General features: G+C 32.8%; 2 protein-coding genes across 5 annotated transcripts; both read right to left on the reverse strand.

The window, feature by feature from the left end:
- Nucleotides 1-6: 6 nt before the first annotated feature.
- Nucleotides 7-19,212, reverse strand: LOC149741856 (ankyrin and armadillo repeat-containing protein-like). Of its 3 annotated transcripts, XM_089890960.1 has the most exons (30): nucleotides 17,390-19,210; nucleotides 16,981-17,062; nucleotides 16,321-16,439; nucleotides 15,968-16,091; nucleotides 14,623-14,746; nucleotides 14,316-14,489; nucleotides 14,135-14,251; nucleotides 13,556-13,728; nucleotides 13,113-13,269; nucleotides 12,667-12,827; nucleotides 12,074-12,188; nucleotides 11,800-11,993; nucleotides 11,485-11,592; nucleotides 11,305-11,422; nucleotides 11,207-11,248; nucleotides 8,846-9,047; nucleotides 8,279-8,517; nucleotides 8,051-8,218; nucleotides 7,880-7,981; nucleotides 7,620-7,819; nucleotides 6,111-6,317; nucleotides 5,874-6,050; nucleotides 5,660-5,813; nucleotides 5,441-5,602; nucleotides 3,609-3,718; nucleotides 2,857-2,979; nucleotides 2,427-2,585; nucleotides 1,522-1,639; nucleotides 1,005-1,142; nucleotides 7-608 (listed from the first exon to the last, which is right to left on the reverse strand). In XM_089890960.1, the coding sequence occupies exons 1-30, from the start codon at nucleotides 17,476-17,478 to the stop codon at nucleotides 418-420; spliced, it is 4,347 nt and encodes a 1,448-aa protein (XP_089747086.1). In that variant the 5' UTR covers nucleotides 17,479-19,210; the 3' UTR covers nucleotides 7-417. The 3 variants fall into 3 exon arrangements, 2 of the variants coding, with proteins under 2 accessions (XP_089747086.1, XP_089747087.1); XM_089890961.1 differs by lacking the exon at nucleotides 11,207-11,248; XR_016386320.1 differs by lacking the exons at nucleotides 7-608; nucleotides 1,005-1,142; nucleotides 1,522-1,639; nucleotides 2,427-2,585 and adding an exon at nucleotides 3,124-3,348 and having other exon boundaries at nucleotides 17,390-19,212.
- A 2,835-nt stretch (nucleotides 19,213-22,047) lies between these two features.
- On the reverse strand, nucleotides 22,048-26,704 carry LOC149741857 (UDP-N-acetylglucosamine--dolichyl-phosphate N-acetylglucosaminephosphotransferase-like). 2 transcript variants are annotated; one of them, XM_089879082.1, is made up of 6 exons: nucleotides 26,180-26,704; nucleotides 25,235-25,452; nucleotides 24,290-24,521; nucleotides 24,031-24,071; nucleotides 23,786-23,834; nucleotides 22,048-22,809 (listed from the first exon to the last, which is right to left on the reverse strand). In XM_089879082.1, the coding sequence occupies exons 1-6, from the start codon at nucleotides 26,449-26,451 to the stop codon at nucleotides 22,503-22,505; spliced, it is 1,119 nt and encodes a 372-aa protein (XP_089735208.1). In that variant the 5' UTR covers nucleotides 26,452-26,704; the 3' UTR covers nucleotides 22,048-22,502. The 2 variants fall into 2 exon arrangements, with proteins under 2 accessions (XP_089735208.1, XP_089735118.1); XM_089878992.1 differs by lacking the exon at nucleotides 23,786-23,834 and having other exon boundaries at nucleotides 24,031-24,219; nucleotides 26,180-26,695.
- Between the last annotated feature and the right edge of the window lie 485 nt (nucleotides 26,705-27,189).

Here is a 27,189-nt window from a genome sequence, read left to right on the forward strand (position 1 = left end):
CACGAATAATATCGTTAACATTTATTTTCGTTCATCATCAAATGTTTTCTTTGAAAAGATTTTGGGCATTTACTAAACACATTTTGCAAATGTGTTTAGTAACATTTTGTCTCGGACGTTTTTAACCGGATCTTGATATATTTGATTGATAGATTTGTACCGGTAGGTCTGAATATATCACGACGACGGGTTGTCATTATGTTTGGTCCGACTTTAAAAGAGCCTTTGGCTCAAAAACTGTGTGTTTCTGACCAGTTATGCCTCATCAACGCTTGAAATATATAGATTGCTACTATAAATTGACCACCTTGGTTTTTTAGAAAAACCAACTCTACGATTGCAATAAAATTAAAGAACCTTTGCTAAGAAATATTTGGCCTATTTACAATCACTTCGTACACTCCTGCATATTTTGATTTATGCAGGATGTTTGTGGGCTTTCAGTATAGGAAGACCAATTGCAGATTGGCATTTAAACTCTGCGACAAATTCATCAGCCACAACCCCATCTGGTCCAATATTATTGATCAAGGAGTCATATACACCATCAGTCCCTCTACATGCTGCCATAAGTTCTCTACTTGCAGTTCGATTGAATGACAAATAACCTGTAATCATAGCATACAACCACTAAGAATACGGCATTTATGTATCATGCAATGTATTTAAATGAATAAATAAAACTCACTTTACCCTCACGTGGCTTGAAACGATAGTCGTTATAACACAGGTGTTTTGTTTCACACACCTTGTTGTTTTGTGTATGGCTGTCAATTTAGACAACCCACTAATGACCACTGGGTTGAACCAATTGCCATTAGGGTGTCTTGCCAAAGAACAAATACGCCCCCAATGGTAGCAGCGACAAGCCTTGAAACCATAACCTCTGGGTTAGAGTCATCGCACTAACCAAATGTGCCCGGCGACAGTTTTGAAATATTATAAAAAGAATATTACTTCGATGTTAGTGTTACAATTAATAAAAATACATGTGATTAGCGTACCTAGTGCTTGTGATGCAGCTTGTCGTAATTGTTGGTTTGCTGATTTAAGTTTTTTTACAAGTTTCGGAACTGTTCCCAATTGAACAATTGCATCAGGAACTCCAGCTCTAGTGTGTGCTAGACTTGCAATGTACTCAGCTATAAATAATACAAATTTACTGTAAATGTAGAGTAATGGATTGGTTGATATTTATTGGCAGTGTGTCTTTATCCAATTACAACCATTTTCGTACATTTAAGAACAAATCTAGTTTGGGTGTTCTGAAATTTATTAATGTTAAATCGATTGTCAGCCATTGTTACTTGATAAACCTACTAGTACTAGGTATACAAGGTATTACCTAGTGCCAAAAACTGCTGCCCTATATTTACCCAAAGAATATATATATAAAATATTTGTTCCTAGGTGTGTTTTGTTTGCCAAATCAAGGGCAATAGTTTTAAGACAACAATCACTGCTGCTAGTAGGAATGGCATGAAAACACAATTTCCAATACTATCATGATGCTGATGTTACCTGCCAAAATAGTTACATTATCATCATCACTGTCCAGGAGTTTCACTAATTCAATAATTCCTTTTGCAGATGCATCAACCACAGTAGTCATAGTTACCACTCTTGCAAGAATAACCAACTAAAATAAAACATAAACATATCAAACATTGTCCTGTGTCGTGTCACAGTGGTAGCGTGTCTACCTATAACTCAGAGGTTAGAAGTTCAAGGCTTGTCGCAGCTACGACTGTCGGCATATATATCATTGGGCAAGACACTTTACAGCCATTCCATCAACCCAGTGGATACTAAAGGGTTGTCAAAATAATAACCGACAAAGTTACATACGTGGAAACAGAACACCGATATTATAACGACTGTCGTTTTTCTGTGGCAGGGTGAAGTAACTTACATATATTCATAAAACATATGTTACTGTCAAAAATACTCTTGTTATGTTTACTGACGAATGCTCCAAAGCTTAACTTCAAAATAAATCTGAACTTTACACACACACATTTCTTGAGTCTTGACTTCTCTCAATTTTACACTTAATATTGTTGTGAATCTGAAATTAAGATCTAAAGACAGTCAGCAAAATATTTACAAACAATTACATTACTTCACTAACTTACTTTACTAATACTACTTTAGCTAATAAGTAACCTGCCTTGAGTTTCACAATCCTGGTTTACATTTCAACCAACAGTAAGTTATAAGCTTGTAAATAGAATATGTTGCTTGAAGATAGATATTGCCTGAAGACAAATAACCTATACTTTTTTAGACTTTTAAAACATAAGGAAGAATCAAACACCTTGATGCCGCTTTTATAAATGAAACATAGCATGACATATGTGTTTCTACACATTTAAATGGGAGTAAAGCATAGTGTTATAATTGTTACATTTTAACTTTAAGTTTACCTGAAACGCAGCAGCTGATTTTATGGCAATATTGTGAGATTCAAGTAAAGCATTAAATATATAGAAAGGTATTCCCCCACACTTCAGTATTTTTTGTTGTTGATAAATACGATTAAAAGAAAAAGTTGCCAATGCCGACATTACTTTGTGTTGAACTTCCTGCAACAAGTTAGAATCTCAATTACTACAATTACATTACAACCAACTATCAACACCCAGTAGACAAAAAGAGGTTGTTAGTTTCAGAACAGTAGTGACACTATTGTTAAAACAGCTTTTAATTTCTTATCAAAAACCATAAACAATCAATAGGACATGAACTATTGCATTAAATAGGTGAAAGCAATTGTTATGCACTAGCATATGGACAAAAATAAACATTTTTAGACAGACTATATCACTACAAATATAAAGAATTTTTCAAAGATACCAAGTGTGGGGAATGCAGTAGTTCCAGCAAAATTTCGAATCCAAAACCTCCATTTTTATTTAAAATGACTTCGTTATTAGTGCAACCAGTGACAACAGAAGCCAGACAAAACAAAAGATCAACCTGTGAACACATACAACCAATAAATAGGTAATGGTTAATGCGTTTCAGTTAATTAAAAATACCTATTATCATTAAACATACGTTGCTCTACTTTGTAGAAAATTCCATACATAATTCCATACATGCAGCTATTAATTTTTTTACCTCAACGGTTCAATTTTACACGAAGCCGTCCGCCATTTTTAAGTCACAAGACAATCATTAGTTTACATTTTACAGATCCGCATGCACTGAAACATATATCAGGCACCGTACATTTGGTGATTGTGATCCAACCCAGACATCATGGGATTAAGGCTTGTCATTACTACTATTGTAAACATATGTTTCCTTGGGCAAGACGCCTACCAGTGGTCACAAATGCGCTGTCTAAATTATGAGCAATTCAATATAAAAAATTACCCATAATGTTAGATACATAGTAACTCGTAGGCTGGGTGTATGAATTAGAATACCCAAGTTTTACAAATATCTTTTCCTGCTGCGCGAGAAGAAAGCAAGTTACATTTATTTTACATTAAATAATTTAGTTACAGTAAATAATTTTAAAATGACATGACTTGAATCAAAAATTGGAAGTGTAGATAGTGTTGAAAAACGATCTGCACACCAATATTTAATTGACTAACTTGTATAGTTTCATCTTGAGAAGTTTGCCATATTTTGTCTATAAGAAGATCAATTAAATTTTCTTCAGCAAGGAGTTCTTGTAATCTTGTATTGTTTAAACAAGCAATTCCTGTAGATAAATGATATCATTCAATTCAACTAAAGATGTATGACTGAGTGGGTCGATGCTGATTGGTGTATGTGTTCTTAGTCAAGACACTTACATTGATTCAAGTGGTGAATAAAAAATTTACCCACTATTACACATACAAAACTAAAGTGAACAAAAATAAATAAGTATCCTTTATTCAAATACAAAGACTTTTAGATGCGGCAAAGTATACTGTTATGTGTAGAGACCGACCGATAACAATTTTTTCCACCGATACTGATATTTTTAGCTTTTACCGATACCAATATTTTACCGATATTTGACACTATAGCGAAACATATAAAATGATCAGTATTAATACCTGTATTCAAGATACTGCAAGTTATTATAGAGTAAAAATGGTTGGTCATCACTTAGTTTGCATGTTCTTAATAGGTAACTCCAAATATGTTGCTTTTGTACAAAACTAGGACGCATGTAAAGGCTAAACTACGACGCATGTGGACGATAAACTATAACGCACGTGGAAGTTAAACTAAGATGTACGTGGAAGTTAAACTAAGATGTACGTAAACGTTAAACTACGACGCACGTGGAAGTTAAACTATGACGCACGTGGAAGTTAAACTACGACGCACATTGACGTTAAACTACGACGCACGTGGAAGTTAAACTATGACGCGCGTGGAAGTTAAACTACGACGCACGTGGACGATAAACTATGATGTACGTGAACGTTAAACTATGATGTACGTGAACGTTAAACTACGACGCACGTGGAAGATAAACTATGACGCACATGGAAGTTAAACTACGACGCACGTTGACGTTAAACTACGACGCACGTGAACGTTAAACTACGACGCACATGGACGTTAAACTACAACACACGTAGACGTTAAACTATGACGCACATGGACGTTAAACTATGACGCACGTGGACGTTAAACTACGACGCACGTAAAGGCTAAACTACGGCGCACGTGGACGTTAAACTATGACGCACATGGACGTTAAACTACGACGCACGTGGACGTTAAACTACAACGTACATAAAGGTCAAGTAGGACGCACGTCGCTTCGCACGAACTATTTGTCCGGCGCCGTGGCGTAGTGGTTAGCGCGCCTGCCTGTAACCATTAGTTAATGGGTTCAAGGCTCGTCGCTGCTACCATTGTGGGCGTATGTGTCGTTGGGCAAGACACTTAACGACAATTGCTCCAACCCAGTGGTCACTAATGGGTTGTCCAAATTATCAGCCATACATAATAAAATGAAAAAAATCCCCAATAAATAATCACAGACAAAGTAACATACATGGTAACTCGTAAGCTGGCACGAGGTGTTAAACCCGTGTGATAACGACTGTCTTTTTCCGGCCACACAAGGATAAAGCAATTTACATTCATTCATTTATATATCAGCGCTTTTTTACCGATACCCATTATCGGTAGAACGTAAATATGGGCCGATAATCGACCTCTAGTTATGTGGGCAGAAGAGAACACAAATTCAGAACATGAGTCGCAAGTCCAACATACTTCTGTGAGATTTAGCCCATGACACAATGAATGTTCAGGATGAGTTAAGGGGTGTTGTGGATGGAGTCCTACTTATTGCATGAAAACATGTACATAAGCGACCGAGGTGTTGGGCAATGGGCTAAATCCAAACTAAATGATAGGTACTTGTCAGTGACCTCACCCACATAGAATAACATGTATTAAAATATATACCTACCTACACACAAATTATTTATAGCCATCATTGCAGCCATTACAACTTTCCTTGAAGTACAATCACGTCTTAGAAGACGCACCAATGGAGGAATGGTTCCATCATTTGCCAACATGATCTGACCACTTTTGCTCTTTTTGCTAATTGCACCTACTCCAAGACACCCTGTACATTTTTAACAAATATGTAACTGTTTTTTGTTAATATAACAGCTATTAAAACCTAGATATTGGAGAGTTTCAGATTTACTGATCAACATTTCAATCAATTGTTTTGTCCCGATTAAAAGAGAAATTTCTTTTTGATTTTGTAGATGGCATCCAGCTAAAGACCATAAGGCGTTTGCACCGCATTCCTTCACAGAATCTGACCATATCTAGCCAAACAATATAATGGAAGTTTAAGTAAAGTCTACTTTAAACTTAAATCTACCTACATGAAATAATCTACATAAAGCATGAGGAGCTTTTTCCAAGTTTGCAGTGTACTGAGCATGAGGATTTTCATGGGTAATGCAATCTATTGCAAGTGCAGATTTCATTTGTGCAGGAATACAGTGTCCTTTTACAATGGTCACCAAACATGGAAGTACGCCCAGTTCAACAAACTTATTCTGTTAAAGTTGAAATAGAATTAAAAAATAAGGTTTTAACGATTAATCATGCGTATTCACTTGAATGTTGTTGTTGCCTTTACAGAGAGCAGCAATGGCATCTGATGCGGATATTTGCAAAGCATCATTTCGAACAGTAAGAAACCCAACCAATAACAAAGCAGCTCCGTATTTTACTATTTGATTTTGTATTTCACCACATTCGGATATGTCACCCCTACAAAGTGCAGCTATTGCCAAAATAGAGTTTACCACTACATCAACAACCTGTACAGAAAATAAAACGATCACATAACTTTAACAATAAGGTTATCATATTTTATTATACTAAAAAGCTGTTACGTTTAACTAAAACTTGAATTTGAGCACAACATGCTACACAGAAATTAAACAAAAGATTTTAACAAGTGAAATATAAGGACTGGATAGATCACTTTGATCAATAAATTGATACAAATCTTTATACTTATAGCAAATGAACGATTTGACAAAAATTACACTTTGAATAAGAATATTAGAAAAATAGATTAAATTTCGATATATAGAAAAGTGTGTTCTGCGTATATAAAAATTGTTAACATCAAACACAATTGTGTGGTGATGTAACAAATTAAGGCTACTTGTTACAACGCTTTCACAAGGTCAGACCGGTATTACATATATGTAACTTGTTTTATCCTCGCGTTCAGGGTGTTCGGATGTTTACACACTTCATACTAGCTTATGAGTTACCATGTATGTTTTGTGGGTGATTAATTTTTCAGATTTTTTTTCTGTATGAGTGATAATTTAGACAAACCACTAGTGCTTTAAGCAATTGCCGTTAAGTGTCTTGCCTAAGGTCCTATACATCCACAATGGTAGCAGCGACGAGCCGTAAGCATATTACCCCTTGGTTGGAGGCAACCACTATGCCAGGGCATCGGACATTCTAAAAATGTAACAAAAATAGCGAGGTCTTTTTCAGGGAAAAAAAATGTATGTTTAAACATTGTAAAGTCCAATTTCAATATTTACGCCATAACTGCGAATATACAACAGAGTAGCAACTGATGCAATACTTATTTACCCATCAATAGCAATTGACAATTTTCGCATTAGGGTCTGAAAAAGAGTAATGGGTCTATACCCGAAACCCAACTAATAGTTTATTGTTTGTATTATTAGTTGTATTATTTTTTTTAAAAAGAGCTTTGAGGTTAAAGTATTGCACTAGTTTTAGAACTCACACTGCGATGTGTGGAAGTTTACTTCGCAAAACTTTGTGATAACTAATTACTTTTTAATTGGGTTGTTTTATATGCTTCGATTGAAAAGATTATGGTCAGTTGGAAATATTGCAAGGATTGCAATAAATTATTTTGGTTTAAGGTTTATTTTGGACTCGGATAAAAGAAAGGAGTTAATTAATTTTGATTAATCGTGCAGTTCTGAACATCGAATTTTAAATTTATACTAATATGTAATAAATTTGATTTATGCAAGAGACGTGTGGAAACTTACAAAAAACAACTGTTCAAAAAAAGGATCATCCATAAATATTATATATATTATTCAACAAATACCAACATCCGTTTGTAGAAGATCAACAAGAGGTGGAATACCACCACAATCAGATATCCTTGCAGCGATGTTATCTAACTGCGCAAGATCACAGAGTACAACGGAAGAACGAGATTGCAATTCGTATCTTTGATTAATTAATTCTTCCCCTTTTATTGCGGTATGACTAGTTGACTTGGGAGTAGTTTTCAACAGTGAAACAAGTACTGCATTATAGATGTTTAAGATATTAAAAAAAACACATCATTCATTCATTCATTACAAACCAGGAATTGCTTTGGTATTACAAATTTCTTCTTGTACCACTTTATGTTCGCTCATTAAGCAGATTACTGAACATGCAAGGGATTGCAGTGATGATGATCCACCTTTAATATTGTATTACCTACATTATTTAAAAACAAATCCCTTCATTAAAACTAATAATCAAAACAGACCATGTAGAGAGGATATTGGTATTTTTGTTGGGCTTGATAATACAGCAACCAGTGGAGGTATTACGCCAGCCGATTGAAGTTCCTTCCAGTACAGTGGACATTGGTGAAGAATAATTTCCATGCATCGAAGAGCAGCATTTTGTTCAATAATGGAAGATTTTAACATGTCTAGTTATACAAGGCAGAATAAAAACAATTTAAAAATTTGTTAACCTAATTGCAACTCACCAATCATAACATCCCAGACTTTAAAAATATTTTCTGTGTTGTTTTCTAACATTGAGCCATCCTGGGTTAGCTCAATACAGTAAAGAAGGACATCACTATGAAAGTTAAGGATAACTCTTTGAATAAGTCCATTTCCTGAAATATCGCTAGCCATCAATGAAGCACCAAGTTTAATTAAAAACTTCAGTGCATTTAGTGAACCATATGATGCAGCAACAAGAAGTGGTGTAGAATTATCTCTGTCAAGAATTGAGTTGGTGATTAATGACAATATGAAATATATTAACCATTGCGACAACTTTTGTTACAGAGATAAAAATAAAGGAAATGTTTTAATAAAGAATTGTTGTTGGGTCTATAACTAAAATATGCAAATTAATATGTGAATGAAATGAGATAAGTTTGTGTGAATGAAATAAAATATAACTGGTACAGTGAAACTGTTCAGGTTAATTGTCAAATGTAACATAGTGACCAAATACCTTTTTCCCTTTCAAAACCTGTAAAGTAAACAATACAGTAGATCTTGTTTAAAACAACATTGATTTTTTTGTACATGAAACATACCCTCCTGTTGCTGGTTGCTCAAGCAAACTTGGATATCTTCTTAATATACATCGTAAGATTGCTGTTTGATCAAATGCTGCTGCGTGATGAACTGCCGACCAACCTTTACTGTCGGTTAACATTGGGTTGGCACGACTATCAAGGAGAGCATTGACACAAGTAAGTGATCCACATCTTGCACTTATGTGCAATGCAGTCATTCCTACAGTTTAAAACAAACAAAAAAACAATTTTTGTATTAAAAAAATAATAACTCCATTAGTTTAAGAATGACCCAATTTAAAACAATGGTTTTATTTTTGGAAGAAACATTTTATTAGATCTATTTTATGCTTGGCAGCAACAGTTCATATATTAAACAATCACACAAAAATTCCAAAATGCTGTTAGTATACTTAATTTAGTAAAGTAGCAAAAAAGATCTAAATTAAAACAGTTTGTTTTTATGAAACAAAAAGGAGCAAAGAAAATAAACCAAAACAAAAATGCACAAATTGAATATATTATAAAGCATTCTATCAAATGAATGCAACATGTTTATGATTTAATTTTAAGTTCTTATGTTTTAGAGTTTTTAAGATTACCAATGTAGTTTATACTTAAATGGGCATACCAACCAAAAATGAAAATTTGTATATGGATAGATATGCTCAAATGTAACCTTAAAGTACCTTCAAAGTTTCCCAAACGATACGGCTTCTAAAAAAATCATGTGAAAACAAAATGCTGGAGTAAAAAAAATTCGGCTGTTTTATCATTAGAAAAAAAAATCATTAAAAAATACTCAAGAAAAATCAAATTTGATTTCTAATTTGGTATAATGAATGCTTTTTCTTCAAAACTATATAAAAAGATGATAAAATATAGACTTTATCATGTTTTAATTTTTTATTGAGCCTTGATACATACTAGATTATTCTGACTCAGCATATTTTCAAACCTGATGTTAAACACGAAAAATAGACTTATAAAAAAAATGGAACAGTACTAGTGAGACATATCGAACATTTTAATATAAAAAAGTCCGAAAAATTAACTAACAAGGAAAAAAGTGCTGAGTCAGCATATTATGTAGCCATGTTCAATCGAAAATTAAAACATAATAAATTCTATGTTATACAAATTTTTTCTATAGTTTTGAACAAGAAGCATTTTTTATACCAAATCAGAAAAAAAATTTGAATTTTCTTTAGTGTTTTAGAAACTAGAAACAATCAAAGTTGAGTGATTATTTTTTTAAGGGGAAATCCCATGCATTGCGCCACAGTCTATTTTTTTACTCCAGCGGCCGAATTTGGGGTTTTAAAACTCTTTTTTTTTAAAAGCTGTTTTGTAATTTAAAACTTTGATAGTGGCTTTAGGTCACATTTGAGCATGTCTATCAATACACAAATTTTGATTTTTTATTGGTATGTCACTTTAACATTAAGTGTGCATTAAACCGTTATTATCTTGTTTACTTGGGCTATCATTTTCTGATAAAAAAACTAAAATAGTGCATGTGGCATATGAGATTTTAAAGGGGCATACCGACGAAAAATCAAAAATTGTGTATTTATAAACATATGGTCTAAAAAAAGTTACAGCTTTGACCATTTCTACTTTCTGAACTACTGAAATTTTAAGCATTTCCATTGAAAAAAAACTTTTAGGATGAGCTGAGCTTGAAACTATTCAAATTCGACAAATGGAACAACTACAGTCCAAAATTGAATTAAGTCCCAATATTTAATGATGTCATTTAATCAGTCACTGTGTTTAAACAATTGAGTTTCCGCAAGTCGAGGGTCATTTCTATAGGTAGTGTGCTATCTTAGCTTTTCCTGTGAGCAATCGACGCAGAAGAGTGATGATAAAAAGCTGTGCACCGCTATTGGACTTATGTCATCAAAGGTTAAACTTGATTTTTACACTTACATGTGGTACAAAATTACAAAGTTGGCAGAGTAAAAGAATGTACTGACGACTAGATATCTCGTCATAAAAAGGATTGAATTTAATTGACATTTGGTTTTATGATTTTGTACCTGTAGCCAGACATGTAAAATCGTAATGGTTAATAAGCCAATCGTGATTTCACTGAGCTATGTTTCTGTGAGTGCAGCAAATAATAATGGTCAGAGCTCGAGCAATGATGACATCATTAAGAAAAAAGACGCATGAGAACACGTTTGGTTTTAGTTGGAAGGGGCCACTAATCAAAATTCACAGAACAAACGTTATAGGCTTATGATATTAAATTGCAAATCGTTATCAGCAATCATTCAAGATTAATTTCACGAAGTAAAGAAAAATGTATCCCACTAAAACAAGATCATGAGTCAAATTTATGTTAATAACATTGAACACTGTCACATTTACCTGATCTTTCAGTCAATAGCAGCTTAGTTTTATCTTCTGGTTCTAATACACATAAAAGTAATACACAAGTTTATGGTAACTACTTATTAGTTACTAACGAGTTGTTTGTTGATTGACTTCGGTTCTTCTTGTGTTCAGATTTGGTTTTTGGTTAAGCAGAACACTTAAGATTGAAGATTTGTTATGAGCGCAACAATAATGCAATAGAGTCATACCCTGAAACACACCATGATGGAGTTATCTGCATAGAAGTAACCATTTAAAACTAACTTGACTACCTGAACATCTGGTGCAAAAAGACATGTGCTTGCAACTTTTTTCATCAATGTAACAAAGGCAGCAACCAAACCCCTACAAGCACACAATCGCATTTTTGCCTCAATGCTCTGTAAAAAATTGAAATGAATCAAATATTCTTGATCTAGAAGGTAATTATTAATAGGTACATACTAATAACATTTTATTCTGTGCACAGCTGGGATAGAAAAAAAAACTTTTTAAACTTTCTTACTTTTAAATTTGGTAATTTGATTGCATGTACACTAAATGTATTGAGTGTTGATTATACCCATCATACAAATATTCATACCTACCTTGTGAGCAAGTGCCTTTCTAAATCCAAAAACTTGTTTTAGCAATTCTGCAAGCTGTATATCATTCATGATCAATTTTTTAGAACATAAACTGCTAAGCTGCTGATATCTGGCATGGAGCCATTGTGGTATTGGAGGGCTTGTGGGGTAATAGGTTGTCAGCGGAATGTTTATAACATAATGCTTTGTATTCTCTGAATGAAAAAAGTTGTGAATCGTATTTATTTTTGTTAAATTCGATAAATTTAGATCGTTTCATTAAAGAAAATCATACCGAATAGCGTAACCGGTACATCATATTCAAGTTTCAATTGGTTGTTTAAAATAGTTTGTAAATGTTCAACAGATTCTTTATGAGTGATGTTGCACCATTGTTCATCTTTTATTTCCTGTAGGAGATTTAAACTGTATTTAAATACTGTATTTATAGCTCAAAATTGTGGTGTGAATATCCTGTGAAAAGACCACTGCAAAAATCTAGAAATGCAAACATCAACTAAATGTTTTTAGGTAGCCTTTGTTTAGGGTCTTAATTTATTAAGTTCTCGAAGAATGTTACTGAGTTATGAACTGAGTTTTATTTTTCTATTGCTATAGATATTTAAGTTTGGGGGAAATGCATGACAATGAAATAAAAGGCACTAAACTTTATATTCAACACTTTGGTGGTGTTTTAAAGCACAATAGTAGTTGGATTTTTACAAAATAAAGAATATTTAAAATGTTTATTTTGCATATGTTTAATACAATGTGCTATATTGGATTGGGTGGTGCAACGCCACAATATAAATTCAGGAAACTTAAAATATACCACTACGGTAGCCAGTCATTGTTTAATTATTGTAAAACCACCAAAACATATTTTACTTTAACAGCTGCAGTATCACTATCAAATTGTAATTCTCCATGCATATGCGTTAATAATTTTGAATTTCCATCTTTATCAACTGTGAAGGTACGGCATGGATTACTTTTATTCAAGTTAAAAGCAAATGGAGGAAATTCAGATTCAGTTCGTAAATCATCACCTGTAATTGAAAAGCAATAAGGAACATGTCAGGCAATGAGCTTTTGAAGAAACATTTATGAATAAATGTATGTATGCAACTTTTCACCCTTTCGTGGCAGAGCAAAAACAGTCCTTATAAAACAGGCGTTCTGTTACACCTTGTACCCGCTTACGAGTTATCATGTATGTAACTTTGTAAGTGACTACTATATTTTTTGTTTTCATTATTGACTGACAGTTTAAACACTACTGGGTTGAACTCTATTGAAGCAAACTCAAAACAACCAGACAAGTTCATACTTACATTGAAGAGGATGAAGTAGTGAATCAGTTTTTGGTACCTTCATAAGTCTTTTGCGTAATGCAACTAACACAATAGAAGTTGCAGCAATAAATTTTAACAAAGCAATATTTCGTCTCGTAGAAGGATCAGCAAGCAATCCTTTCTCTATTACTTTTATCTGCAACAATATATTGATCCAGCATAAATCATCCAATCAATATTAAATTTAAAAAAAAGGTATTTTATGGTGTGTCACTTTCATCGAACAGTAGCCTTAAGCATGTTAGATCATAAAGAACGCCAAATAAAAGAGTAAAATCAAATTCAAGCACATATTTATTTCCTATTACAATTACTATGTTTTATTTTCTAGATATCCCAGGAAGAAACAAAAATAAAATTACACAAATAATATAGAATTATATGATTTTCAAGATCTATGTTTGGTTATAACTTTGGTTTACATGATGTCTTAATCTTCGCCTCAGTCGCTGCGTGTCTGCTGGAGGAATGTGATCATCATCATAAAGAGAAACAGCGGTTGAAATGTCGTAGTCAATATTGCAAACCACAACATTTTCACTTGAACAACATCTTGCACTTGACATATGCATTGACATCACACAACGAACAAATTCTAACAAACATATAAATTAAAACTTACTTAAGTTAATAGAACATTATCAAATATATTGCTAATCTACAGCAGTTCACTTACTAGTATACACAGTTTAGTGGCTGATGCGTTTTTTTTAATTTGTACAAAATAAATTAATCCGGGGGGATATGGCAATTACTGTTAAAGTATTTTCCAATAACAAACATACTCGTAATAATAGCAGAACTATAGACCTTTTATTAGACTTGTAAGTGTACTATTTACCAGTGCTTTTGGGTAGGGGTAGATAGGTAGACTATTGGCGCATCCAGCACATTTTTAAGGGAGATGTAGTACTTAGAAATACTATGTATCAAACATTTCAATACATTGGAAATGTATTGTTTGGTCGTTTACACAAGTATTAATTATCCTTGTTACAAACCTAAATATTTATTTACAAACATGTTCTCATTGGTAGCAGTTGCATCATTGGGATCAATATTGTTTAATTCCTGATAAATATTTTGATAACATGGATTTTCGGTCATATCTTCTTGCCCTGTTGTTTAGAAATTGTCATAGTAATTCAATAGATAATCAAAATAAATACAAAACAGACATACCAGCATTTGAAAATTCGGTGTATGGGTTTTTTTCCTTATTCATTTCACCAGTAGCAGAATTAATATCTAGTAAAGTTCTCCATTTTTCAGATAACTTCAACCTCTTGCTTTTAGGAACAGTAACTCCATGCCATAATGACTTCATTGCATAATCAACATCAAGAAGTATTTGTCCTATAAAACATTTTAATGTTATTGTCATTACTCTCATGTAAGTTGTATGTAAAATGGCATAGATTCCATATATGTTTGGTGAAAAGATTGTAGTTAATGAGTAATGGATGTATCACATGAGTTACCAACTTACCAACCCTGGTATCTTTATATGCCATTGGCATTTGGCATGATGAGCTAAAGTCAAAACTTGGTTCTAAGGATAAACATGGCATTTGGCTCATGGCAAATATACCAGTAGTGAGTTCACGAACAATCTGCAAATAGAATCAGCTAAAGATGTACCAAGAGTCTTCTCTTTTGACGCTTGGCACTCAGGTAAAAATTGGGGTAAACTGGGTTTTATAAAAAAGGTTTATGTTAAGGCTCGGCTTGTATACAGATAGAGTGAGAGATACTGAAATGCAATCTAAAAATTAAACCACCAAAGTTTTTATGTCATTGTCGGTATTACACTGTATTTTCCCTTTTTTACATACTTTATGGAATGTAAGGAGTTTTTCACTGAAATGTGTAATAGTTTTGATAAATTTGGGTATAACCTGTATGCTAAAGCTTGTCAGGCGTTTTAAATAATATTGTTTGTATTCATTAAACAGTTTTTAGCCCTTAGTAGTAAAACTTTTTGATTAAAAAAACTTGGGTTCTCGCCATTCAAATTAATTTACAGTCGATCGTCCCGGGCCCATGTGAATCTTAATTCTTAAGGAAGCTGTGGGATAAAAACACACAGAAAGCAAAAGTTAAGTGTAGTTACAAGTATGTGTTTGACTTTAAACAGCGGTTAGACGAAACCAAGAAGATTGCAAAAGAGGAATTAATGAAAACTAAGGACAGAAACAAAAGATATTTTAATAAAAATGAAAAAGTCTATAAGTAAAAAGTATCAACAGGGGGAAGACGCTTGTTTATCTGCCTACAGACAGGAACAAATTACAAATGAAGTGCGATAATGTTGATGTCGACTTTATGAGCCGCATAATTGGAAGTGTTGTGTATTACAGTATATATTCCAACGTGTGTTTTATTTCGGTCTGGTTGTGATCTTTTTTAATTTAATGTGTTTGGTAACAACTTTTTTTTTTTTAATTGTATGGAATTTGGTTTGGAAAGGAGTGATGTCACAAATTGTTGTTACCGGTCATCCTTACGTCACCTCAGGTGTGACATAACATCATCTATTGTGTCTTATAGCATTGTTTGTCAATGCCAGAAAACAAAGTGGTTAAATTTTAGGGTTAATGAGGTAGCTCTTCAGTTGATTAATAGTTTTTTGAAGCATAGCAGGGAAATCTTAATCATAGGTGGCATGATTGGGGGACTCGTAAACCTTATACATGAGACTATTATTAGTTCGAGTCCAACATAAACAAGTACATAATAGGTATTTTTGAGTTAAATGAATCGCAAACAATGACAAGAAAATCCCAGGTATATAACAGTTGTCTAATATAATATATATATATAACAATATTTACTTGATGAAGTTCTCGGTATTCCAAGTCTTCAACATCTTTTGGTTTTGGAAAAAGCAGAGTAAGATGCTCAGTTTGACTTAAATTCATATTTGAAATTAAACCAAATGGCAATCCAGCCTGGCCACTAAAAAATATAATTACCAATTTATAATTAAAGGTTATACTATATTTAAAATAAAAAATATCGATACTGCTATTAAGTATTATTTTTCGCTGTATTTGCGGAGTTACTATAAAAATAAGAGTGATTTCGATTTGGTATGCATACTGAATTGTTTTTTCTCACATCTTTTTAATAATTTTAACAAAGTATTAAAAAACTGATTTTCATAAATATTCTCAAGAAAACATACCGAAAATCAGATGATAATAACCAGCTTGCTCTGCTCTCGGCTATCAATTCTCTCAGTTCATTTTTATTAAAATTATCAAAGTACGACAATCCATCTGTATGAGCACTTCCGGCAGATCTCTGTTACAAATTGTTGGGTTAATATTTGGAGTAAAATATGCCAACACACCATGGACCAATAGTTACAAATAATTTTCTTCTTGAACAAACAACATACTGTATATATGTATAACATGGAGAGTACCGTTACAATGTACAAAATAATTCAAAATGAAGTTAATGCACATTGTAAAATACCGGATCTGCTTGTTAAACTGTGATTGTAGTCATTACTAATAGCATTTTTTATTAATAATGTCTTTTGTTGGTAAAAACTATATTTGCTTGGTTTACTTTTTGGTCTATCTTTCATTCTAACCAGTAATTATTTTTTCGGAAGACCACAAAATATTAAATCAAACAAAAAAATCCTGTGATTGACGTTACATAACTTTGTGAATGAATGTTTTTTTTTGTATGACAGCCCAAGTTTTAGTGATCACTGGGGTGGGGGTGAGTATGACTATATAGCTATGGATTTGCACCACTACTTTGCATTCAAACTGCTTATATTGTACTCATTAACAAACAGTTACATTTTACTTCAATTTAAAAATTATACCAATTGTGAGGTTGAATGTGTTGAAACATTTGATCTTGATGTTAGCAATCCAGCTGTTGCAGGTCGTGGTGTTGATTGTAGTCTGCATAATATTAAATAAAACTTAAATTTCAAAAAAATATAAAATTATCTCTTGGTACCGTCACCAGTGTTGTAAAGAGAAATGTAAAAAGACCATAAAGCTGAAAAATGTTACATGCGAACCAAAATCGACTAGACTTTTGCTTTTTAGATGGCTGATCCGGACAGAAAGGAAAGTAAAACAGTAAAATTAAAGGGTTTCAAAATTTAGTACTGTATAGAATGCTTTAGAAAAAAAAGGTTTATTACTCTTACCATAACTTTCATAATTCAACAGATAAAAGGGCAAAGTTAAATTATGGCATAATTATATTTTTTAATGACTTACCCAGGTTCAGCAGGGGCAGATGAAAGATTCAAACAAACATTGGGATTCGATTCTATATTTTGTCCATGAACAGCACTTTGTGGCCTCATGCCTATTATCACGGTGCTATAAACTGTAGCCTATTAAACAATATTGCAGAAACTGTAATGTTGCTATTTATGTAAAGAAAAAAATATTTATAGTTAAATATATTTTATGAAATTACTAGTGCAGCAGCACATGTAAACCCGTGTGCGGTTAATAAGTAGGTTGTCATACAGAATAGCAGTCCTCCTACTTGTACTCTTGTCATCAAAATTAATCAAATTTAATTCGCAATTTGTTTCATTGTTTATTTGATTCAACTAGATTCTCCTATGGATTAATTAAACTAAGAAATTTATGTATATTATTTTCCTTTTTTTCTCAAAGAGAGGGAATGCTATTGTACAATTCATTCCATGGAACAATATCGCCCTGATACCGATTGTACTTTTTTTGCTCCTGGTCCCTTTTTCATTTGCAATTATTTTTAAGTGACTACCACTGATTTACAATTTTCCTTTTTCTAAGTGTCAATGGCTACTAGTTTGTAACTAACATTTTGCTTTGAACTGAAAACTGATGTAAAGACAGCACTCACTATGGTTGGGCAGATTCAAGTTGCTGCTTGACGGCCAACATTTTGGCTCTAAACCAACGTGGGGTGGTAAGTAACGGGATACTTTAGTTGTGCGTCAACAAATTATTGTTAAGCAAAATTGACATCTGGTATTTTTGCACTTTAAATGTTTTAACTTTAAATCAAGACAAAGAATTTTTGCTATTCAACTTGTCTATATTGTTTTCGTACCGATTTTTTTAACCAATTTTCTTAGGATACCTGGTTAGCAACCAGATTTACACAAGTGCTTATACTGGATCATTCTTATCAACAGTATTGACTTGTGGGAGTTTTATCACTGATTGAACATTATCATATTCCACACAAAGTTATGATATTACTTTGGTTGAGACTTGAGAGTTATTGTGTGTGCAGAGATATTTGTTTATAAATTTGCGAGTTTGAAACAAAACACATAACATGCGTTGTGCTAAACCTCTGTATAACCATTCGTGGATAAACAACCACAACATTCTGACATATTCATGGAACTTCCTTTATTAAAAACAAACCAGTGCTTTCACTAATGTATCTCCATCAGGCGCGCCGATTTCTTAATTATTTGAGGATGCGGAGCGCACCTAGGTGCTGAATATGACGTCATTGCATATGTGCGACGCGTACGTTTTTTTAGGGGCTGGAACAACACAAACTCGCACTGCAATTTCTCATAGTTAGGTGTAAAATAAATATAATTTGCCAATTAAACAGAGCAACAGGCGGTAATGAAAAAACTAAATATGTTCCAGAGGTAGCACTGCTGTACATTTATGATAGCGATTGTTCCTTTGATTATTAATAGCGATTGTTCCTTTGATTATTTAGCCTGCAGGTGCTTGAAAACAGGTTGGACATTTGCCTTTTTACGTATGCAATCGAGTAAACAAGTAAGTATTAATACATTTGCAATAAATACTTTGTACGCACATAAACGGAACACAATACTCTTCTGCTTTAGTAATTAGAATGAGACCACCAGACGGCTTAAACGTTGAAAACTGGGAATGCGCATAGGATCGGCGTCCATGATCTCCATTGACCATATTGGTGGTTCTCTTGGGCTCCCGGCTCCCATGGATTCTGAGATAATTGGTTGAACGTCTGATAATTTCCATACAAGATTTTTATTACTTTACCTATGATCAAATGCTCAATCTGTAAAAATTAGACATACAACTCATTAACAGATCATCACTCTCTTTTTTCACAAGTGGGCGCTCATTTTTTATTATTATTTTCTGGAGACTTTTAAAAAAACGTCGTTTTTGTGACATATAAAACGTGTATTGGTATAGTATTTCAATATTTCACGCTAACCGTTACACCACAGAGCCCACGAAGACTTTAACCCCTAACCCGTAACCCCCAACCCGTAACCCCCAACCCCTAACCCCTAACTCCTAACTCGTGCTAATCACACAAAAAAAAAACTAAAAAAAACGTACTGCACTGTGCTGGACTCAACCTGGTAAGAACGAAACAAAGAGATAAAACGACGGCACGCTAACAGTTACACCACAGAGCCGACGATAGTGAACAGAACGAAAGAGCGTATATAACCTACCTAATTTGGGAAAGATGTTCTTACTAGTGTTTTATATATTTATAAAGGTATTTTTAGTACTTAAGTAATTTTTTTTACACTTATTACCAATTTAAAGTGTTTCTTTGTGTATTTTTAAAAAATAATAATAAAAAAAAGAGCGCCCACTTGTAAAAAAAGAAAGTGATGATCTGTTAATGAGTTGTAACTAAGAATTAGTGCCGTCTAGGGCAGATTGGACATTTGATCATCGGTCAAGTAATAAAAATCTTACTTAGAAATTATCGGAAATTTAACCAACTATCTCAGAATCCATGCGAGCCCTATAGTTAAATAAACAACAAAAAAGCAGGGACAAAAAACATTGCGTCCTCTTCTGCAATGTTAGAAATCGGTGTCTATGACAACGGGCAATACTAAAAACAATTATATAAAGACTTCATGGTGAAGTTCTAGCTAAATAATTGTTCAGAATATAACGTAAATATCAACGTCTTTGATTTTGTTTAGCAAGGTAACCAGGTTACGAACCAACGTGATCCTAGTACACAGTATACCTGGGCGCAAAACCTTGATGAGAACTAACCACAGAAATTATTTATTCTTTTTTTATTTCTGTGGAACTAACGACCAAACCAACAAGAAAATACAGCTCTAATAATGGCATGTAACATAAAAAGCATACTTTAAATTAACCCGTTATACGCGGTAATTAGGTAATGTTAAAATAATACAAGAGATCACACAGATCTAATGCATGAGCACGGTATAAACTAATTGACATAGTATTAATTACCACTATCACTACAACGGTCGATTGAGATCGATCAAAAACAAATCAAAAGTAACCAATAACCAACAAAGCGGCTTTCAGTCGCCATTGGTGACTGTGGAGTAAACTAATTAGCATAGTATTAATTACCCCTATCACTACAATGGTCGACTGAGATCGATCAAAAACAAATCAAAAGTAACCAACAAAGCGGATTTCAGTCGCCATTGGTGACTGTGGAGCAGTAGATAGAATGCATTTATTCGTGTATTATAACTCATTGAACTTAAGACGTATAAGGATTGAAAATTTAGTAAAGAATAGAATATGCGTAAATACGCTTTGTACAACTCCTGTACCAAATTACCGAAGACAACGATAAGAAAAAGGCACTCGTCTACGCTTCGGTGCACACACGTTAATTGTGCGGTTTTAAACCTGAAAATTTAGTCTAAAAATTATAAATATATAATATGAATTGATTTCAATCAAGAGATTAAAGAATAAATGCTAGAATTGAGAATTGATATAAGTGCGGAAAGAATCGCCCTATCAGCAACAACAACAACAACAACACAACAACAACAACAACAACAACAACAAAGCTAAGAACAACTGTTTGACGAAAATGGAACTATATGACCACTACCGTGCTCAATTAATCATACATGATGTTTAACTAGAAATAATGTTTAAATTACGATTAATGGTAGTGAGAAAACAGAAAGGTGCTTTTAATGCGCCCCGTTTAAATGATATTAGTTCCTTGGGCAAGACACTTAGCGGTATCGTGAAATATTCCGATTACTGGATCCATTGGCCTAACGGAAAGTTTACATGTAATGAAAGTTTAAATGTCAACACATGGTACAGGAGTTGTATAAAGCGTATTTACGCATATTCTTTACCAAACCTTTAAACGTTTAATCCCTATACGTCTTAAGTTTCATGAGTTATAATACATAAATAAATGCATTCCATCCACTGCTCCACAATTACCAATGACGACTGAAACCGGCTTTGTTGGTTACTTCTGGGTTGTTTTTTTAATTGAGCTCAGTCGGCCGTTGTAGTAAATTGATCAATTAATATTATGCTAATTAGTATAGACCGTGCTCACGCATTAGATCTTTGATCTCCTGTTAGCTTATCCGTGCTCCCCCACTAAATATTTAATCTCTTGTTAACGTATACTTTTCTGTTTATTTAAAAGTGTCCAAAAATCCTAAAATGAATTTTTAACATTTATGTAATCGATTGTATTCGATACAATAATTCTCTAATAACCTATGTTAAATATTGTATAGGCCTATCCACTTGGTGTAACGGAAACAAACAAGTTATCAGACAAACAAGTTTTCATATAGAAACCTTTGGTTTTACATACAAATGTAACAATAATAAACTTCCTTAACCCCTATTTGACCCCGTAATTTCCCAAAAATGAGGTAAGTGCGGAAAAAAGTAATTAAAAAAAAGACAAAAAGTACAATTGGAACCATTTACGTGCTCAATAACAAATCAACAACTCAAAAAGGTCTACAAATGGTACAAGCGCTGCAAAACCATCTGCCTTTAGTTTTAAGACTAGCGCCCACGGTGTAGTTAGAGGACGCCATGTGAGATACTCAGGACCACTTAATAATTTACAAGCAAAGCTTTTAATAAATACCTGAAAAAAACGAGACAAGATGCCACAGTAAGTTTTAAGTGTTTTTTTATTAAACAAAGTTATTTGGATTGTGCCAGGTAAAATGTAAATTTACATTTCATTTCGCATTTATAAAAAAGATCTGTTTACCTATTTTTAAAGGGTAATTACAGTTATAGCCGATTGGTGTTGTGAAATAAGCTTTCAATTATCACCTCCCAAACAAAAGATTTGAATCTAAAACATACAGATGTTGCCGATAATTTTAATTTTAAATATAACATAAATAACAATCTTTTAATATTAAATAGCTGCAGCATATTATTCTTGAATAAAGGTAAAAGCCTACTTTAAATAAAATTCTTGCAGTATAATATTAAATGACTGCATACATATACAACATCTTGGCGCAATGTATTACAAACAACATAAAACAAGGGGTGTACACGGTAAACACCCGCTGAGACATCATTTTTTTCTAATTTAGCAGCCATACACTATTAATTAATTATAAAAGAAAGAACTTATGTAATAACGAATAAAGAAAGCTACACCAGTGCAAAATGTTTGTACACACAAAAGCAATAGTGTTAATGATTGTTCAGGCATTGGTCCAAGTATTTTCAACAAAAAATTATTTAATGTAAGGTTATTACATTCAATATATTGTCCATCTTCACCAACGTTGAGTTTTAAATCAACCATTTTGACCTTTTCACCTACACGAAGAATGAGCCTACCCAGGAAATTCTGTTCAGAATCTTTAAAATAAACCTTGCTCATATCTAACAATCCTGTATCAGCATTGAATCTGTAATGTATAAGCAGTAGGATTAATTTAAAGTGTAAAACAATTCAAATGAAATGCTAAACAAAACTAAGAATGGATTTCATATACATGCATAGCAGGGCAATTGACTTAATTACTGGTTTTGTAATAGCAGAGAAGACCTGGGTGCACACTCTCCATTTCTCTCTGAACAGTGCACAGGTCTACTTCCAATTATTTTTTTTGTCAGTTAAAAATAAATAAATTTGCCAGTTAAAAATGGTTACTCAAGGGGAAAAGAAAATTAATCTTGTACATTCCCTATTTACCTTAATTCCTGAAATATTGTTTGTGATGCAGTATTGACCTTTTAAACTTGTTACGCAACATAAAAATTGTTTGCATAACAAACCAACTTGGCAGCATAACAATTTTTTGTTGGTTATAGGGTATAACGAAGTTTAAAATATTTACTAAATTATTTAAACATGCGTCAATCATGTTTTGCAACACACAATTAAAGCTGTGTTGGATCAAAGAAGCTTTGTGTGACTGGGATTTTCCTTTGTTTATAGTTACACTCGAATTTATCAGGGTAACAATCGCTTGTCAGAAAAGAAAGGTTCGCAACAGACGAACAGTTTTAATAATGTAATTGTATTATTCTCCCAGCAGTTTGCTACTATAAAATAGAATTTCAGGATAAGTAACTGTTTTGCATTATACCCGCATGTTTATTTTATTTCGGTATTTTACAGTCACAATTTCTTCTGCATTGCACTTGCAAACAGAAGTATGAAAGTTTCAGTTTTATTGTTCTAGTAGTCGGTAGCTCTGAATACGACCATCCAACGTCGGTATTACATCGTAACCTTAAGCCAGCAGCCAACAGTGGCCCACAAAACTGATTGTAGCTCAGTATTCAGGACTTATGTGCGCTTTACAATATAACATCTATTCCTGTAGTTTAATTTTATCACTGTTAACTTTAAGTTTAATTCAATTTGCTCCTGTTTACCTTTCTCCTACTCTTTTCTTATCATGGGTGCACTTATGACGCGTCTTTTCTGATGATAAATGAACGAATGTAACTTGCTTCATGCTACCGTGGCCGGTAAAAAACTACAGTCGGTATAACATGGAGTTCTAAAGCACAGCTTAGAGGGAACACTGGGCTCGATCCTTTTACCACATTTATGAGAAAATAAAGTGTTTGATAATTTTAACACTACTATATATTTACGCAAAACTAAAAAATCTTACTTTGGCAAACGATGTCTTGGACAAGGTATCCACCGAAATAACTGTGGAATTGAATATAGAAAGTTTGCAACTTGTGGAATGAAAAACAAGATCATAGTTTTGCTGAAGTGACCCAATATTCCTACAACAGCGAATGACATTCCAGCAAAATAACAAAATGTATCACCAACAAATACCTTTGAAGGGTACCTATTTACAATCATAAGTTGTCTAATGGTTAGTATTTTCTAAAATTAGGTTACACAAAAATTTAACTTACCAATTATGATGCAGAAGACCAAGTGACGTACCCAAAAATGGTATCATGAAATACAACGAAAATCTGTGGTAAGCAGACACAGGTCCAGATAGTTCAAGTACATTGTGTAATATGATTGAAATACATATAATGACTGATTGGCCAACTTCTAAACCATTTATGCCCGATAAAATATTGATTGCATTGGTACAGAAGACTGCCAGCATTCCCATATAGAAGTAGTACAGGATACCTAAAGGGTTAAATGTGTTGATATTTAAACATATACAAAAAAGGATACAGGTAAATGAACAACAATTATATTTTCAGTTAAGGAAACATTTAGGCTCATTTCAGTAAAAAAAACGAAAAATGGAAGGAATTCAAAATGAAATGCATCCCATGCCTTCTTTAACTTGTAGAGTATAGATCTTGGTTCTTAAACTATTTTGTATGCTTTACCCTTTTAACAAGGATGCTTGTCAGATTTACCCTTATATGTAATATAGCGCTCATTCATTAAAAAGCGAAAACTAGTAATACATCAGTTATAGGAATTTACTTCTATATATATATATGATAAAATCCTAAGTATGTTGCAATACTATTACAATTAATTGAATATTACAACATAAGCCACCAGAATACATACAACCTAATGTATTATGGTGAATGAACAAGTTTTCATTTATTTTCAAAGTTAATTTTTGACATCAATCCATGTTTTTTTCAAAATAAATATATACAGCGAATTATTAGTAAGACCTTTGAATGTAGACCCAGTTTGAGTTGAGTTGATTTTCAGGTCAGCAGATATAGTGTTAAAAAAGGGGCCCACATACAAGCTTTGCGGGTGGGGCTTCTATATCTTAAAACGCCACTGGTTGGACCTTCAAACTTATATAGTCGTACTTAAATTTGGGAATTTGATTAAATGAAAAAGAAAATGTAAAACTATTGACTTACCAAGATCAAGTTCCGTACCAAATAGAGAATGAACTGGTTTTGGTAAAATAATAGTGGTATTGCTGATGTTTGTGTAGTAAACCATTAACAAAGGTAACGAAGCAATAGTTGGTAATATAAGCTTGTGTCTCCATTTCAAGTTAAGCACATCATCAGCAAATCCAAGAAATATCATGCAGCAAATTGATAGCAGAGCACCAATAAATTGAATAAACTCACTAAAAAGTAAAACTTTATTGGTCATTGCACATTATTACATTTTTAGTTATGTTATATTTTTAATGTATTAATACCATTTTAAATAGGTATACAAACGTGCAAAACCAATAAACCAATACAAAAAACTAGCTGTACCCCACAATTTTAACAGAATAGACTATGCACCATTGTTAAATCTGCTAAGAAGGTAGGGATGCACATTACAGAATAATTAGGTAATATATATATGTGTGAACCAAGTCGAATTAATAGTACCCTTTATATTTACCATCCATCCCCGCATTTTTCAACAAATATTGTTACATTTTTCGCAAAGCACTATAACATATCCAAAGCTGGTGTGGTTCAAATTTGTACAAATATGAAAAATTTTAATTATGATTATTATAACTCAACATAAAAACATATATTCAAATTATGTTTTTTTTTAGATGAGAATAAAACAAATGTATATATATATATGTGTGGGTTTTATTTTTGCAAAAATATTTAAAAATATATTACGTATACTGCGGTCGTTCTAGTTAATGAAGTCTTCAAAGTTTATGTTAGCGGAGCCCAGATTGTAAAGAAGAATAGAAATCATTGTGGTATTTTTTACAATTCGCAATTTAACCAATGCAAAAAGTATTGTAAAAAATTATTCTCTGTGGAAAAAATCACCTTGGTAGAATCACTCAGATATATAACTAAACAGGTTTACACCAGAGAAATCAAAGTACTTACCTGTGATTAAAGTTTAGTTGATTTGTTGCATTTGCTGAGAAGTTCACAAATGGTATAGGAATAAAGAAAAACATACACACAAGAAATATAGCTCCACTAATTACACCAAGTGCTTCTGGTATTTTTTGATCTGACACTTTGTTCAAGTCTCTTCCATACAGTTTAGCCGAAACAAAGTGGTCAGCAAATGATGGAATTAATTTTAAGGTCAAAATGTAGCCAATAACAGAAACCAATCCGTTGATACTTAAAGTAATAACTGTACTCATCATGTTTGAGGGAAACTTATTTCTAATATTTTGTTGCTGGTTAGGATGTAGAGGTAGACGTTAATCCAGCAGAATCACACCAGATGGTTTTAAGCAAACATATTAAAGCCAATTTTATGTATACGTAATAGACAAAGGTGATCCTAGAATACAGATAATGTAGCGGCCATTTTCGATACCTTCTACTGGTGCCACCAACCTAAAATTTGGACACTGTACTAACTAGACCCCAGCGGTACCGATTCTAAAATCAAAAATTTAAAATTCGAAAAAATATTAATTATGAATATTAATATTCGTCATAAAAACATATTTATAGAATTTTCGCACGCACCACGCACCAGCTTTGAATATGTTGTAGCGCTACTTAATAGCTACAAAATTAAACATTTTTTTTTTCAAAAAAATGGGGGCTTGGGTATGAAATATTAAAAAGTATGACCATAACTTAAATCATATAAATATCAAATTTTCATTTTTTTTTGCAAAAATATAACTTACGCATACATCTATGTTGGTCACTAACATACAATTCCCATTAAAAAAATAATTAATTTTTATTTTTTCTTAACTATGAATATTAATATTCGTCATAAAAACATATTTATAGAATTTTCGCACGCACCAGCTTGGAATATGTTATAGCGCTACGTAATAGCTACAAAATGAAACATTAATTTTTTCAAAAAAATGGGGGCTTGGGTTCAGAATACAGACATGTATGAGTCAAATATCACAAAT

The sequence above is a fragment of the Ciona robusta genome, chromosome 1 (genome assembly GCF_009617815.1).
Source record: "Ciona robusta chromosome 1, ASM961781v2".
NCBI lineage: Eukaryota > Metazoa > Chordata > Ascidiacea > Phlebobranchia > Cionidae > Ciona > Ciona robusta.

Bases quoted from the DNA above. Each gene is read 5' to 3' on its own strand.
- LOC149741856 (XM_089890960.1), bottom strand. From the start codon at position 17,478: ATGAGGCCACAAAGTGCTGTTCATGGACAAAATATAGAATCGAATCCC. The intron at 11,423-11,484 runs GTAGTCAAGTTA...GGTGTGTTTCAG, and splicing joins TTTTTGCACCAGATGTTCAG to GGTATGACTCTATTGCATTA. The intron at 9,048-11,206 runs GTAAATGTGACA...TTTAAACTGTAG, and splicing joins GCTATTGACTGAAAGATCAG to GAATGACTGCATTGCACATA.
- LOC149741857 (XM_089878992.1), bottom strand. From the start codon at position 26,451: ATGATGAGTACAGTTATTACTTTAAGTATCAACGGATTGGTTTCTGTT. The intron at 25,453-26,179 runs GTAAGTACTTTG...TTTACTTTTTAG, and splicing joins CAACTAAACTTTAATCACAG to TGAGTTTATTCAATTTATTG. The intron at 22,810-24,030 runs GTAAGATTTTTT...TATACATTACAG, and splicing joins CCAAGACATCGTTTGCCAAA to ATTCAATGCTGATACAGGAT.